General features: G+C 53.0%; 3 protein-coding genes across 3 annotated transcripts; all 3 read right to left on the reverse strand.

Annotated features, from left to right (window-relative positions):
- Positions 1–167: 167 nt before the first annotated feature.
- Positions 168–830, reverse strand: C8A04DRAFT_14474 (uncharacterized protein; the record flags this gene model as incomplete). Its single annotated transcript, XM_062778109.1, has 2 exons — positions 168–734; positions 804–830. The coding sequence occupies 2 exons, from the start codon at positions 828–830 to the stop codon at positions 168–170; spliced, it is 594 nt and encodes a 197-aa protein (XP_062634299.1).
- A 717-nt stretch (positions 831–1,547) lies between these two features.
- On the reverse strand, positions 1,548–2,048 carry C8A04DRAFT_31474 (uncharacterized protein; the record flags this gene model as incomplete). The annotated part of the gene is made up of 1 exon (XM_062781766.1): positions 1,548–2,048. The coding sequence occupies one exon, from the start codon at positions 2,046–2,048 to the stop codon at positions 1,548–1,550; it is 501 nt and encodes a 166-aa protein (XP_062634300.1).
- Positions 2,049–4,236: 2,188 nt separating this feature from the next.
- C8A04DRAFT_31476 (cellobiose dehydrogenase) lies at positions 4,237–6,677 on the reverse strand (the record flags this gene model as incomplete). Its single annotated transcript, XM_062781767.1, has 8 exons — positions 4,237–4,524; positions 4,590–4,822; positions 4,883–4,961; positions 5,010–5,059; positions 5,111–5,204; positions 5,271–5,392; positions 5,490–6,533; positions 6,626–6,677. 8 exons carry the CDS (start codon positions 6,675–6,677, stop codon positions 4,237–4,239), a joined length of 1,962 nt encoding a protein of 653 aa, XP_062634301.1.
- Between the last annotated feature and the right edge of the window lie 6,618 nt (positions 6,678–13,295).

Here is a 13,295-nt window from a genome sequence, read left to right on the forward strand (position 1 = left end):
TTGGTTTCGTCCTCATCTGAACCGATGCCTCTCCCAGTGAAAATCACAACTGAAACGATGACGAATCACCACTGAACCGCGCGGCCGAAATCCATTATCCATGTTCCCAGGTATGTACAGACGGGAACTACTTTCTCCCGTGTTTATCACGATATATGAACTTTCTCTTACTGCCCCTGAGAAGCAACAACCTCCCGAATCCCCTCCACCACCACAGCATGATCATCCTCCTGCTTCAACCCACTAACCACTACGACCGCAACAACCCCCTCCACCCCGCGCACCCGTACCGGATACCCCCCGCCATGAATCGCATACTCATCCGCAACAGCACCCCCACTCCCACTCGCCAGCCCAAATTTCCGCACAAGCGCCTCTTCCACCTCATCCGCCGTCACCACACCATCGCGACCAGCCTTCGCAGCCAGCCCCGCAGTGATCTTCTGCCGCATCGTCCAACTCGACACCCCCCACCTAAGCACCGTGTTCCGTTTCCGCCGCACCCAGTGCTCGTTATCAGGCAGTGTGCCGGGCTCAGTGGCGCATTGGAAGAGAATATGCGGCGGGTTGGCGGCTGTGGCTGAGGTGATGGAGATCACGGCGGGTCTACGCTGTGAGGCGGGGAGGGAGAGGAGTTTGGTGCGCAGGGTGGTGCCGAGGGTCCAGGCGGTGTCGGCGTTGAAGTGGTGGAAGAGGTAGGCTTCGTGTTGTTCTTGGGTGAGGAGGACCACGGGCTGGGGGTGTTAGTGGGGAATTTATTGTGTGGGGGTAGTGTACTTGAGGCGTGAGGGGGGTCTACGTACGTCGGTGCTGGGCGTTGGGAGGGCCATTGTGAAGGGGTGTTTATTGGGGTGAACTGGTGAGAAATAGGTGTGGTTTGTGAGGTTTTGTATGATGTTTAAGTGAGGAAGGTGTTCAATTGAGGTTATTTGAGAAATGGGTTGAGGATGAGAGAATTTTGGAATGCGGAGTGCGGAGTCGGACCGATAAAACGGAACGGAGATGATTGCTCCACTCATGACGTCTAAGCTGGAAGGAACTACCTATGTACCTTAGGTATGCCCACTTACAACTTTTTCTTTTCCTTTTGGTTCTCTTCTGACAGAATCTAGTCGAGGAAATAATGTCAATCTAAGGTTTCATAACCCTGTCAACAAACCACTAACGGAGAATTAGTTGGCAACAAAATTGACTAACATCAACCGCCATGTAGAATTGCTCGCTACTCGGACATATTTAGTAATATTTTGTAACATGGCAGCTGCGTAACAGTTGTAGGATCACGAAGCGTTCATGAGATTTAGACTAGCACACTCATTAATTACGGCGTTCCATTTGGCAGTCACTACTCACTAGGGTGTCCATTGGGCCGTGGTCATCTTACGCCGAAATGTCTGGATTGCCCCAGCTTGATATGTACATTTACGTATCGGCTGTTATCTAATTGTCTGACTAGAGGTACGTTAGGACATGTTATGAGGTGTTTACCACTAGCATTCACCTCTCCTATCCCCAACCTTAACACTCCTCGGCAATAGCCCCCGTAATTACATCTCCATCTCCGCGTCTCCATCCTCATCTTTATCACCCTTCTTCTCACCTTCCTGAGTATCTTCCTCCTCCTTATCCTCCTCAGCATCTCCCTCTTCAGCATCCTCCTCCTTAGCATCCTCCTCCTTAGCATCCCCCTCCTCCCCCCCAAAAATCCTCCCTACCGCCATCTTCTCCTCAAACTCCCTCACCATCTCCCTCTCCATCTGCGCCAAAAACATTCTCTCCAAACACCCCCCACACTCCCCATTATAATCCGTCTCCACACTAAACATGTTCGTGTTCTTCTTCGTCTCGGCGCACGGCCCCGTAATCTCGGGCATCTTGCCGCGGAAGCTGTGCTTGGGGAAGGCCTCGTAGCAGTACAACGTCCGGTCGGCCGACCATTCTTGGTCGAAGGGCGTGGTGTCGCCGGTGGTGGGGTTGTAGGTTGGGCAGAGCGGGTTTTTGTCGGCGCCGTGGCGGCAGTAGTAGAGGATGAAGATGCCTTTGCACATGGTGATGGTTGGGTAGGGGGTTGTTTGTTGTAAGGGTTGTGAGGGGGGAAGAAGTGGGTGGTGGTGGGATGTAGGTGTGTGCGCGTGATGTTGTGGTTGTGGATGTTCCGTGGTGTGGTGGTGGGTTGTTTGTATGCGCTTGGTGGATGGTCGTTGGAAGAACTGGATGGGAATGAGAGAGGATGGCTAGGGGGGTGGCCATGTGTTTATATAGTCCTCTGCCAGCACCATTTGACAACTTGAAGAACTTGTTTACAGCTCGGTTGTGTGAGGTGTTGCGTTGTGAGTCAAGTTATTTACCCGTGGCAGGCCATAATTTGTAGAATAGTGTTGCTGTTCTGAGGTTGGTGGAACCCATCCGACAACCGATGATATTGTCATGTTGGAACGGCGGAGGCTAGTGCTGTGTTCACCCTCGGGCGCTGACTACACACAGATCTCTACGGGAAGACTAGCAGCGAAAACAGAGTACCTCATTACATAAGGAGCGAGCAGCTGTTCACTAGTAGTCATCATCATTGATACATCGTGGATGGATAGTTACATAGTAGATCAAGTGTTCATAAGATTTACCCTAGCACAGTCACTAATTACGGGCTCCCATTTGGCCACGGTCATCCTATGCGGAAATATCCAGGTCTAGCCTGGTAGGTATATTCATCTACGGCTGTCTTCCGACTACATCCCGAGTTGCCTACGATGTGTCTATCTCAATAGTCTGCTACCATGCATATCCCACATCTTCTATCCCAGGCCCCAACATTCCTACCGAGAGGGCTAGCCCCCTCATATCTTCGTCTCACCTCCCCGTTAACCTATTTATCAGCCGCCGCCCTCTTCTCCTCCCCCATATGTTCCTTCTCCCACCGCTCCCGACACGTCCGACACTTATGCTCATACTCGTCATCCGTCCTGTACGTCCCCTTCTCCTTGGTCTTGGAGCAAGGGTCGGCATCCTCATATTCCAGGCTGGCCTCGACAAGGGCGGCCATGTCCTTGCAGTGGACCGTCTGGCTGGCCGTCCAGTCCTCCTTGAAGGCCTTTGTTTTTCCGGTCTTGGCGTTGTAGTAGGGGCAGAGGGGGTTTTTGTTGTCCCAGCCTTCGGAGCAGTAGTAGATTATTAGCTCGCCAAAGCACATGGTGGTTGTCTGGGTAGGTATGTTGTGGATAGGTGTTGGTTAGGTGGTTGTGGTGGGTTTGTTGTGTGATGGTTTTGTGGTGTGATGGTTGGTAGTTGGTTGACGATGTTGATGAAAACGCGAGAGGATTGTTGGGAGCGTGTCCGTGTATTTATAATCGTTTTCCCGCATCGCGTTCACAATTCGGTTGTGTTGGATGTCGCGTTGTCGGCTAACGCATATATTCGAGGAAGGCCACTATTTACGGAATAGTCTCCCTGGTCTGTGGTCGCTGTGACCTGTCCAAGACGTGCATTGTCACGTTGGAACAATCGAGGCCACTGTTCTTGGATTCGGAGTGCCACGCAAAAACCCCAGCAAGAACACCAAAAGCGGAAATAGAGTGATATATGATTAAAGACGGAGCGAGTAGCTATTCTTCGGCGGTCAAAGTTTCTGACAAGTGGGGGGACAGTTGTCGAGTTTAGAACAAAGGTGAGACGATAACGATACACTCCTGGGAATAACCAGTCCTTTCCTAGTAATAACGCCCGGCACAGTCCCTTCCTTATAGCACCAAAAACGGTTCGCAGTTTGCTCAGCACGAAAGCATAATCGGTTGGCTGGTCCCGTCGTTTGCCATGCGCGATACCTAAACAGAGAATGCTTGCTTCACTTTTCGCCGCAGCAAACTGAGGAAACTGAGGTTAGACTCATCGGATCAAGCTCCCCAGCACGCAATTGAGGAGGAATAGCAATAGGCGTGCTGGTGAATCGCGATGAGATATTACATGCTAGCATGGCAACCGTCGGTTTTGAGTGGCTCCAATGTACAAAATATCCACAACAGGGCTGTGTTTTCGGTACCGACGTAATATTTGCGTTGATGGTTGCTTTGTTTAGATGTTTTGCCCATATCGGAAACCTAGGATTATGGCTTGCAAACATCATCTTGAACAGCAAACCGTTCATACACTCCGCAGGAAATCTGTTAAGGCAACGGAGCTAACAATCCTGCAGAAGCCGAAAGAAGCCGAAACAACAACACAACACAACACCCTAATACCCACCTAAGCATCCCCCGGTCCCTCATCCACCCCCTCCCTCGCATCCTCAACAGACAACGCCAATATCCTTTCCGCCGCATGTTCCGCCGCAATAACAATCATCGCAGACGGGTTGCCCGTGATATGGCCCGGGAAGATCGACGCATCGACTACAAAGATGTTGTCGGTCCCATAAACCTTGGTGTTGAGGTCCACCACCGCCGTCCCGTCGACTGCGCGCCCGTCGTCGAGACCCATCTTGGCGGTCCCTATCCAGTGGTTGGAACACCGCCTGGAGGGGGTCGCGGGGATCTGTACGTCTCGTCAGCCTCACACGTTGTTTCTGTTTGTTCTACATGGATGTGGGTTGGACGTACCGAATCAACAAAATCCTCCACCGTCATATTCGACGGCGGGGTAATCCACGTCAGGTTAGCCACATCCTTGAGCGCCTCACGCAGGTTGGTGATACCCTGGATGACGGCCTCACGGTCGTGTTCGTCGCGCAGGTAAGGGGGCGTGGACACCATGGTGTTGAGCTGCTTGCTGATGGTCATGCGGCCGCGGGATTTGGTGCCCGTGCCGAGGTACTGGGTTATGGTCATTGAGGCTGGGGGGTTGGATCAGCGGGCTGTTGTGATCGACTGGGGGGGATTGTTTGTTGGCTTACTGTTTAGTGTGCCTTCGACACGGGCTTGCCATTGGAGATGGCGGTTGGTGCCGTCGCTTCCCGTGATGATTTCCCAGAACTGGTCACGTTAGCAGGCTGGCTGGCTACTTGCAGAGGCAAAGCTTACAATCGGTCCGATGTTGGGGGCAGCCTGTGCTAATGGGCCGGTCCTGTTTGCTACCCTTTCTTAGTGCTTATTTTCCACACTGATTCATGATTGCAACTTACCCAGATATGTTTCCGTGTCCTCGACAATGGGCTCATCCCAGGCACCGTAGTAATCGTAGAACACGACATCGGGGTGCGCGATTTCCACGTCGGTCTAATCGCGATATCAGTAATTAGCATCGTTAAGTCCTAATCTTCTAGGAAAATAAGTTAAACTCACCCCCACGTGGTCGTTCAGGTTGTATCCCACGGGCAAGTCGATCCACTGGTCCGAGGAGATCATCGTCGGGCCGTCGGTCGAGTTCTGGACGACCTTGAGTTGGTCCGTCGGACCAATGCCGCCTATGTTTATCGTTAGCGTTCTATCCGGCGGTGAATCACACTCGTTGAAGGAAAAGGAGAAAAAGGAGAAAAAGGAGAAAAAGGAGAAAAGACTCACTCCTAAACAACAACTTAGCCGTCCCAAACGCCCCCGCCGAAACCACCACCCTCCCAGTCCCCGGCGTCAACGCCACCGTCCCATTCCTCCCAAACCCCCCCTTCCCACTACACTCGACCTCCACCCCCGTCGCATGCCCCCACTCCCTGACCACCCTCTTCACAGTCGTATTCATCCACAACGTCAAACTCCCACCTCCCCCATCCTGCCCATCACCACCACCAGGAGTCCGTCCCACAGCCGAAACCAAATACGTCGCCAACGGCCCACTCCTCTCCCCCCCCGCATACATAAACGTACTCGGCCCCACGGTCCTATTCTTCTTTCCCGGTTCCTCGTTCGGCACCTCCAACCTCTCCCACCCAGCACCAACCAAACTCCCGCTGAGCATATCAAAACCCTGCGCTAGATACCGCTCCCCGTCCATCGAAGGCGCTACGGTCCCCGGAATGCGCGAAAACACCCGCTCCGTTGCCCCGACTAGCGCGGCGTTGTTCCACCCGCCATCATCACTACCATCGGCGGGAACAAAGTTAAAGTTCGTATCCCAGTCATCAGGGTGTGGTTTCCACCACAGCCCGGCGTTGACCGCGGTGCCACCGCCGAGCATGCAGCCGGCCATTTGGTCGACGTCGGTGCAGATGGCGCCAGTGGGGTCGGCCCAGATCTGGTTGCAGAGGCCGGGGACGTCGAAGCGGGTGAGGTTGGTGTTGGGGGTGTGGGGGATGTCGTCTGCTCTTTTTTTCATCTTGGTGGCGGTGTTGGTGCCTTGGTCAGGGGGAGGGTCTTCAGTGGGCGGGTCTTCGATAGGAGGGTCATCTGGATTAGCCGGGGCAGTGAGGTTGGCGAGCCACTCCGGTTTCATGGTTCCGCCCCAGTGGCCGGTGGAGGGGGGCCCTTTTTCGATGAGGAGGACTTTGTGGCCGGCTTCGCTGAGCCGGTCGGCCATGGGGATGCCGCCGGCGCCGGAGCCGATGATGATGTAGTCGTAGGTGTCGGTGGATGAGACATTGGCGCATTGGCCTTGGCTGGCGACGGGGGTCACTGAGGTGGGTTAGAATTGTATAGGATGTAGTGGTGTCCGTTAAGGCGTATGCTGTGTTGTGAGAGCAAGGTTTAGTTTAGGATGAACTTACAAAGACCCAACCCAACCACCGCCGCCAACGACTTGAAAGATATGACGCTCATGTTGACACTACGATCACAAGACAAGGATGACTGAAACGAACCCCTCGAGAACACCCCACAGCCGGGCTATCACCCCATAAGTATCCCCAACCAACAACCTTGGCATCTCCTCCCACAACCCTGTAACTGTCTCTGTATGCACACCATCATCCATCCCAAAGCCGATCACCCCTCCCGAACCTCCATCTTGTGTACACCCTATTAATATCCCATCCCCAAATCGATCATCCTACAACGACTTGCCGACACCCCAATACCACAATTACCCCCCTGATCACCACGACTCCAGATGCAACCAACCCCACATTCGGACAATTCTCCCGTTCTTCTCGAATCCTTCCGTCTACGGTTCCCTCACACACATGTTGTAGTGCGGTCCAATGACTTCGATCCCCATATCCTGATATTAGCCGAGCCAGACTCACAGCCAAACTGCAGGTCAGCCCGCATGCATGCATCCATCCCACCCTCGGGAGTCGGCAGGACTGTAACTCGGGAGTCAGCACTCAACGAGGTACTTAACCGAAGAACGGCACATCTTCGTTTCCCCATTGCCAGCTTCCTTTCCTCGTGACAAAAACCCGGACTGCGAGACGAAAAAAGTCCGGGGTGCATGCATCGCTGTATTTAATAAATTGCTGCATGCGGGGAACCCTACCAAATCCCCGGAGAGTTGGGAGTTGATTCGTGGATTGGCACCTTGGCCAAGGAAAAAGGGTTACTACGCAGTCTACACGTAAGTATTATCCAAGCTTCCTTTCGCCCTTTGGCCCCCTTGATGGCTCCCTTTTCGCCCCTTTTTATTGTCCGGATTACACGGATCTGGAACACACCTAAGGATAACTTTGTTGTTGGCGGCCCCTGACTGCCGTGATTTTTCCGCTTAGTTTTGTTTTAGTGACACTGAGGTCCGTAATAATAATGCCGAGCTGTTGCATGTCTTGGTTGACGGTGACAATAGTTTGGTCGACGGAGGACAGAGAATCTGTGTTCGGAGATTATTACATGCGGGGACTCAAACCGGTGTGTCTCCATGCCCCAAATGAGTTGTGATTGGCATTTTCTCGGTGAAGCCGGCTTGGCCGAACATCACCCACGACCTGGTTCTCCTGGGAATCTTCTGACGTCGTAGAAGATGCTCGGATTGTTTCCGCGCGAAAAACAAGCAAGAGAACATAATGGGGGTAGATACATGTACCTGGGCTTTGAAGACATTCTGTGATCTTCATGTTCAAAGCCGCTGAGCAAACTCAACATCATGGGGCAGTTGGAAAAATCGCTGTTGCGGGTCGGCCGCTGGTGAAACTACCTACCTAACCAGCACGTAGTTGAGCTGTGTTGGGCCGTTTCCGACCTTGTTAGCTGGGTTCATTGGAGTTACTATTATCGATATTTAACCTAGACCACCAGCTGGGAATCTACAGACAGTGTAATCCACCGCCCTCGATCCCCCGGAAATAAAATATGAAAAAAAGAAGATAACTAAGGAAAGGAAATTAGAAAGGAGCAAATGCGAAGAAAAAGGGCAAGAGAACAGAAAGAAAAATAAAAGAAAAAGCCAAAACTGAGAAAAACATAGCATTACAGATACACTGTGGTTATACTACACGAATGTACTAGTTGTGGTTATACTCGAAGATTTATACAACGACAAATCTGGGTAGTATACTATTATCCTAGCAATGTGTAGTGTAATAAAGGCTCATTCGTTTAAAGCTAGATCAGCAATGTGATGGCCCTACGCCCTCATCTGCAAGGCGACGTTCACCATAGCGCCGAGCTGCGTCGAGCCGTCCTCCCGCACCACCCCATCCTCCATGTCTCTAAGAATGTCATTCAGTGGTCTAAGCGGCAGTGGATGGAAATTTGAACAGCACGACCGTCTCGACGTCAGAAACCTTCGCTTGAAGGAGCAGCATGATATGGCGAGGTTCCGCCCAGGAAACTTAGGGAGCTCTCGTGAGGCTGTGGATCAATGGGTTTTGTCGGTGTCCGCACAGAGTGTTGCTGAGATACAGCATGTTGAGGCCTCTGAACACGGGCAAGAGGCCCAGAGTTACGCCAAAGCTTGGGACAGCCAACAGCATAGACATGGGCATGGTCTCCTGCGACCTGTCGTTCCTTGACCTCATGCAAGTCAGCCCGGACGTGGCCAAGAACGTCCGGAAACTGATTTCTCGCTCCCAGCCTCGGAGAAAAATTGCTCAACCCCATGCTTATTCTCACTCTGGAGCAACCGATGAGCTCCCTGCTGATTATACTCACTTCGTCGAACCAAGCAGGGGTAACAGCAAGGCCTTTCGATTGAGCCCCAAGGTGTCATTCAAGATCGGTTTAAACTGGACCCATCTTCGGGTGAAAAACTGCGCCCAAGCTGACCAGGGCTCTGACGCGAGTGTCATCTTGCAAAGCCTGGTGAAGCAGCATGGGATGCACGTTTACAAGCTGTCTGATATTGGGTTTGGAAACCTGCATTTGAAGACTTCGGACGCCAGGTCAATTGGGGTCCACGAGTTCACGTCGTTCAGAGTGCGAATCAACGACGAGTTCGCTCGGGACGTGTAATTATGCCATTGTTCGGCCGGAGGCGTATGACAACGAGGACGCCAAACTCCTGCTCTGATATCTAGGACTGCCCTGACTGACGTTGGGAAGCCGGACCGGCCCTTGAAAAGGTCAAGATTCGCGGCAAGTTTACGATTATGACGGAGGACGGGTTCTTTTTAGCTGCCTTGTACCATGTGCTCGGCGCCACCGCCAGCAGTTATCTTGACACCAATATGAAGAGGTTGCTCTCGCACTGTAACCTCCACAATCTCCAGGAAACGGGGCTTCGGCCGCTACGGACCGCCGTACCCGTCGTTGAGCAGATTGAGCACGTAGAGTCTTACTCATTGATTAAACTTGTTGCGACGACCTTCTTAACGTACTATCCACCGCCCCGCCGGGCTTCCTGGGATTTCCTGCGGTACGGACGACACTCGACGGTTGTTGCGAAGGAACGAAGCGGGGATACGCAATGTGGGTTGAAAATTACTTAGATTTTGAAAGCAGTTATTGTGTTAACTTGATGTCAAAAACGCGGGCCAACTCAGCGTCACAGAAACCCGGTGGTGGAATTAAGCTACCCTCCGACGATATACTATCACGCATCACCCTCATATCTCTCTGACCTGCACATCTCGGAAAGCAGAATCAATGCAACGCAAGCTGCCTTTTTCACCCGTGCAATTACATGAAACCACCCACTATTAAGCCAAGCAGCAGTGTACCCAACAAATTACCTCGACCTTAAACCTTCCATCTCTTAGTTTCCGACAACCAAGCCTAATGAATGACTCCTGTACGACCCAGAATCACTCCTCCCAAAAGAGATGGACAGCGAGATCGGCTCCCATAATGACCGTCCAATACTCCGGGGGACAAACTTGACCACATGCTTTGAGGGCTATCGACCACACCCACTGCTGACAGCTTCCTCAACGTCAACCCCCGCCTCAACGGCACCTCCATAATTCCCACCCAGTGGCAGCAAGGTTACCCTTGCCACGTCCCATAGGTGGCCCTGTCTCTGGGCCCATGAACGTCGGAAGCCGCGTGAGGTGACACGCTGAGCCACCCAAGTGTTCGGAGCCCCAGCCCGCGTGGGACCGGCATGGGCGAGAAAGAAGTCGAGCTGGGGAGAGTGCGTTCATTCCAAGGCGGCGATTTGATACCCAACTGTCAGGGTGCCAATGCTATAGTTGGATTGTCATGGTCAAAAACGGGCGGCGTTGGTGGAAAGAAAAGCGGGCCTTGCAAGATCTCGGAGTGTGCGACAAGCCGGGCCCCAGGGCGTCAGGTAGGGTGCGGAAAGGGCCGGAGGTTAAGTGTAAAATTGCGTCTTTACCGGTTATATGGTGAAGGTGAGTTGAGGGATAGTGGGTGGTCAAGAACGAGCGGCATCGAGGAGAGGGATATCGAGACTTGACTGCGGAATCTGCGACACGCCAGGCTCCCGGGAGTCTGATATTGGAGGGAAACGGCGGAGAGCAGTAGTGCGTGGAGTTGACAGTTGACCGGCCGTTTCGTGTGAAGTGTTCGGAGGGCGCAGGGCGGCGAGGTACAGCATACTTCATGGTAGCCGAGCTGAGTTTTATTGCGGCGCGTTCGCGACCGTCCAGATGAGCTCGGCAGGGGGGGCCGTACGAATTACTTCGACTTAGGCGTGAAGCTGGAGACAGGAGGGCGAAAAGTATGGCGCCAACCGAGTGAGCTTCGCTGTGCTGTGATCGGTAAAGTGTGCGCGTGATTCGGATAGTGTGTGTGTGTGATCGGGAGAGCGTGTGTTGTCTTGATGGAGGAGAGAAGAGTGACTGGGGCACGCAACAATTCAGGACCGGGAGATGGTTCGTATTTATAGCCAACTGAGGAGGATGTGAGATCGTGCTTGGACTGCACTCGGGCTTTCCTCTCTGACACAACAGGACACGACGGTGACACGGCATTCTTTCCTTGACCTCATGATCGAACTGAAGAGTTGTAAGTGCGCTGGAGATGTTTCATTAGGTGCTGCCGTTGGGAACGGGTCGCGCCCATCATGAGGCATGTTTGTCGTGCCTTCCACCAACTGAGCCAACACGGGCCGGAAGGATGTGTGGGCCATCTGTTCCCGTCTGCGTCTGGACGTCAGAAACCGCGAGGAATGACTGGACTTAATTAGGCCAAGGAAGTTGTTTTGATTTCCAAGTACACCTGCACAAGATGAAACCATCAAAGATGTCAGGAGTGTCCTGAGATGATGATGTCAGACATTTGGCAGGTGAAAGATGTGTCAGTTTCAAGGGCACTGTTGCTTCCGATGTTCCACCTTGTGATTGCCACTTGCGTCTGATGCGTCGATAGTCATGGCCTCGCAAATTTGATGATTGTTGAGAGCAAGAGAGCACCGAGAAGATGCAATTTCCTTATTGTAAGTCGTTTTTTACCCATACGGCCAACGATGCTGCCGTTTATCACATTCTCATGATGTCCACGACAGGTACACAGGGACCGTCGATCATGCTCTTTCTCTGGTCGGTGACAATACTGCTGCCCGGGAAGTTGTGTTGGATGAGACACACTCATGTCTAGCTGGGAACCAGACAGGATGGGAAAAGTATAAAAGGTCCGCCATGGATGCCCCAAGGAGTCCATCTTTTCTTCCCATCATCCCACAATCTCAATCAGCATCTTCCAGCTGAAACGGTTCATCTTTTCTTCCACCATCCCACAGTCCCAATCAACAGCCCCCAAGCAGAACAGAAACAGTTCATCGTTTCCTTCCGGGAATCCAACCAAGGTCCCACAGGCATTGGACGAGCGTCACCTCTCTCATTATCATTGTCAATGGATGGCTGCCCCTTACACTTTTTCATCCAATCTCATTCTCTGCCCCTGTCACTTTCACCCATTCCAACTCGGCCATCATAACGACTTGGCGATGTTGCTGCCCTGGCTCGCCGCCTCATCTGGATCCATCCGTCGCCTGCTCCACGGATATTCTCCCACCACCAAACCGCGTCGTCCACGCCCTGTCGGAGATGCCCCCCCGCATAATATGCATCCTCGGCGCCCCTGGCCATCTCTCGGGGCTTAATCCAATTTCTAGGACCCTGGCCGCTCCCCGTCGATGCTCCAGTAGCCGGTCCTGCCGTCAGTTTCGTCCACGCGACGCGCCTGAATCGCCGCCGCCCGGTGTCGGTCACGCGGTACACACGGTGGCCGCTGGTTTCTCACTCCCGTAACTCGGTCCCGTTTACTCCTGGATATTTCCTTGACCTGCCTTTCTTGAACAACGAAGCATCCGAAACGTCACTAGCATCCCGACACCGAAGTCGACCTCATCATCCTCATGAGCCCGATGACGTACCGGGTGAACTCCGAGCGATCGAGATTTTCGGGACGCATAACGGCGGATTGGCTTCGTGGAGGGAGTGTATTGAACCCCGTGTCTCTCACCACTTTCAGAAGAACGAGCAACGGGTTCTCGATTTGGCTGGACTCTCTTACGGGGCGGGCGGGCTTCCGTTTGGTTCGTCAGAGTATGTACTTCGACATTGGAGACATTCCCATCACGGCATGTCTTTTCGTTGGATGGATAACAATTGGCGAGCCATTCTTGGACCGGGATGAGGCGGAAAAGTTTGGGGTTTCAGCATGGTCGAAATGGGGGGTTGTTCGAGTTTGGCTGTTTCGGGATTCTCGATGAGCTGTGCTGGTGTCTGATATGGACGACATCGCGAATGAGGAGGGAACACGGGGTGAACATGAGCGTTGAATGATGGCGCAGTGAACAGAGCGAGGATCAGGCTCCAGAAGAAGATAGCGATTGCATCATGGGGGGATAGTTGGGTAGTTAATATATGGTGTTGTCATGATGGTCTTGTCCCTGCGATGTGAGGCAATTATGCAGTCGGCTCCACGAGTGGGACTGGCCGGAATGGCAGAAGGAGCTGCCGTACCCGGCTCGCGCAATCGGTGCTGTTTGTGAGCCGTATGCGGCTACGAAGGCGACGGGGGCCGAGGCGAACCATTTGACATTCAAGGATGCTGCGAGGCGCCACGAGTACCTAGACAATGCCCTGGCCGAGTGGAGGG

The sequence above is a fragment of the Dichotomopilus funicola genome (assembly GCF_033296635.1).
Source record: "Dichotomopilus funicola strain CBS 141.50 unplaced genomic scaffold C8A04scaffold_67, whole genome shotgun sequence".
NCBI classification, from domain to species: domain Eukaryota; kingdom Fungi; phylum Ascomycota; class Sordariomycetes; order Sordariales; family Chaetomiaceae; genus Dichotomopilus; species Dichotomopilus funicola.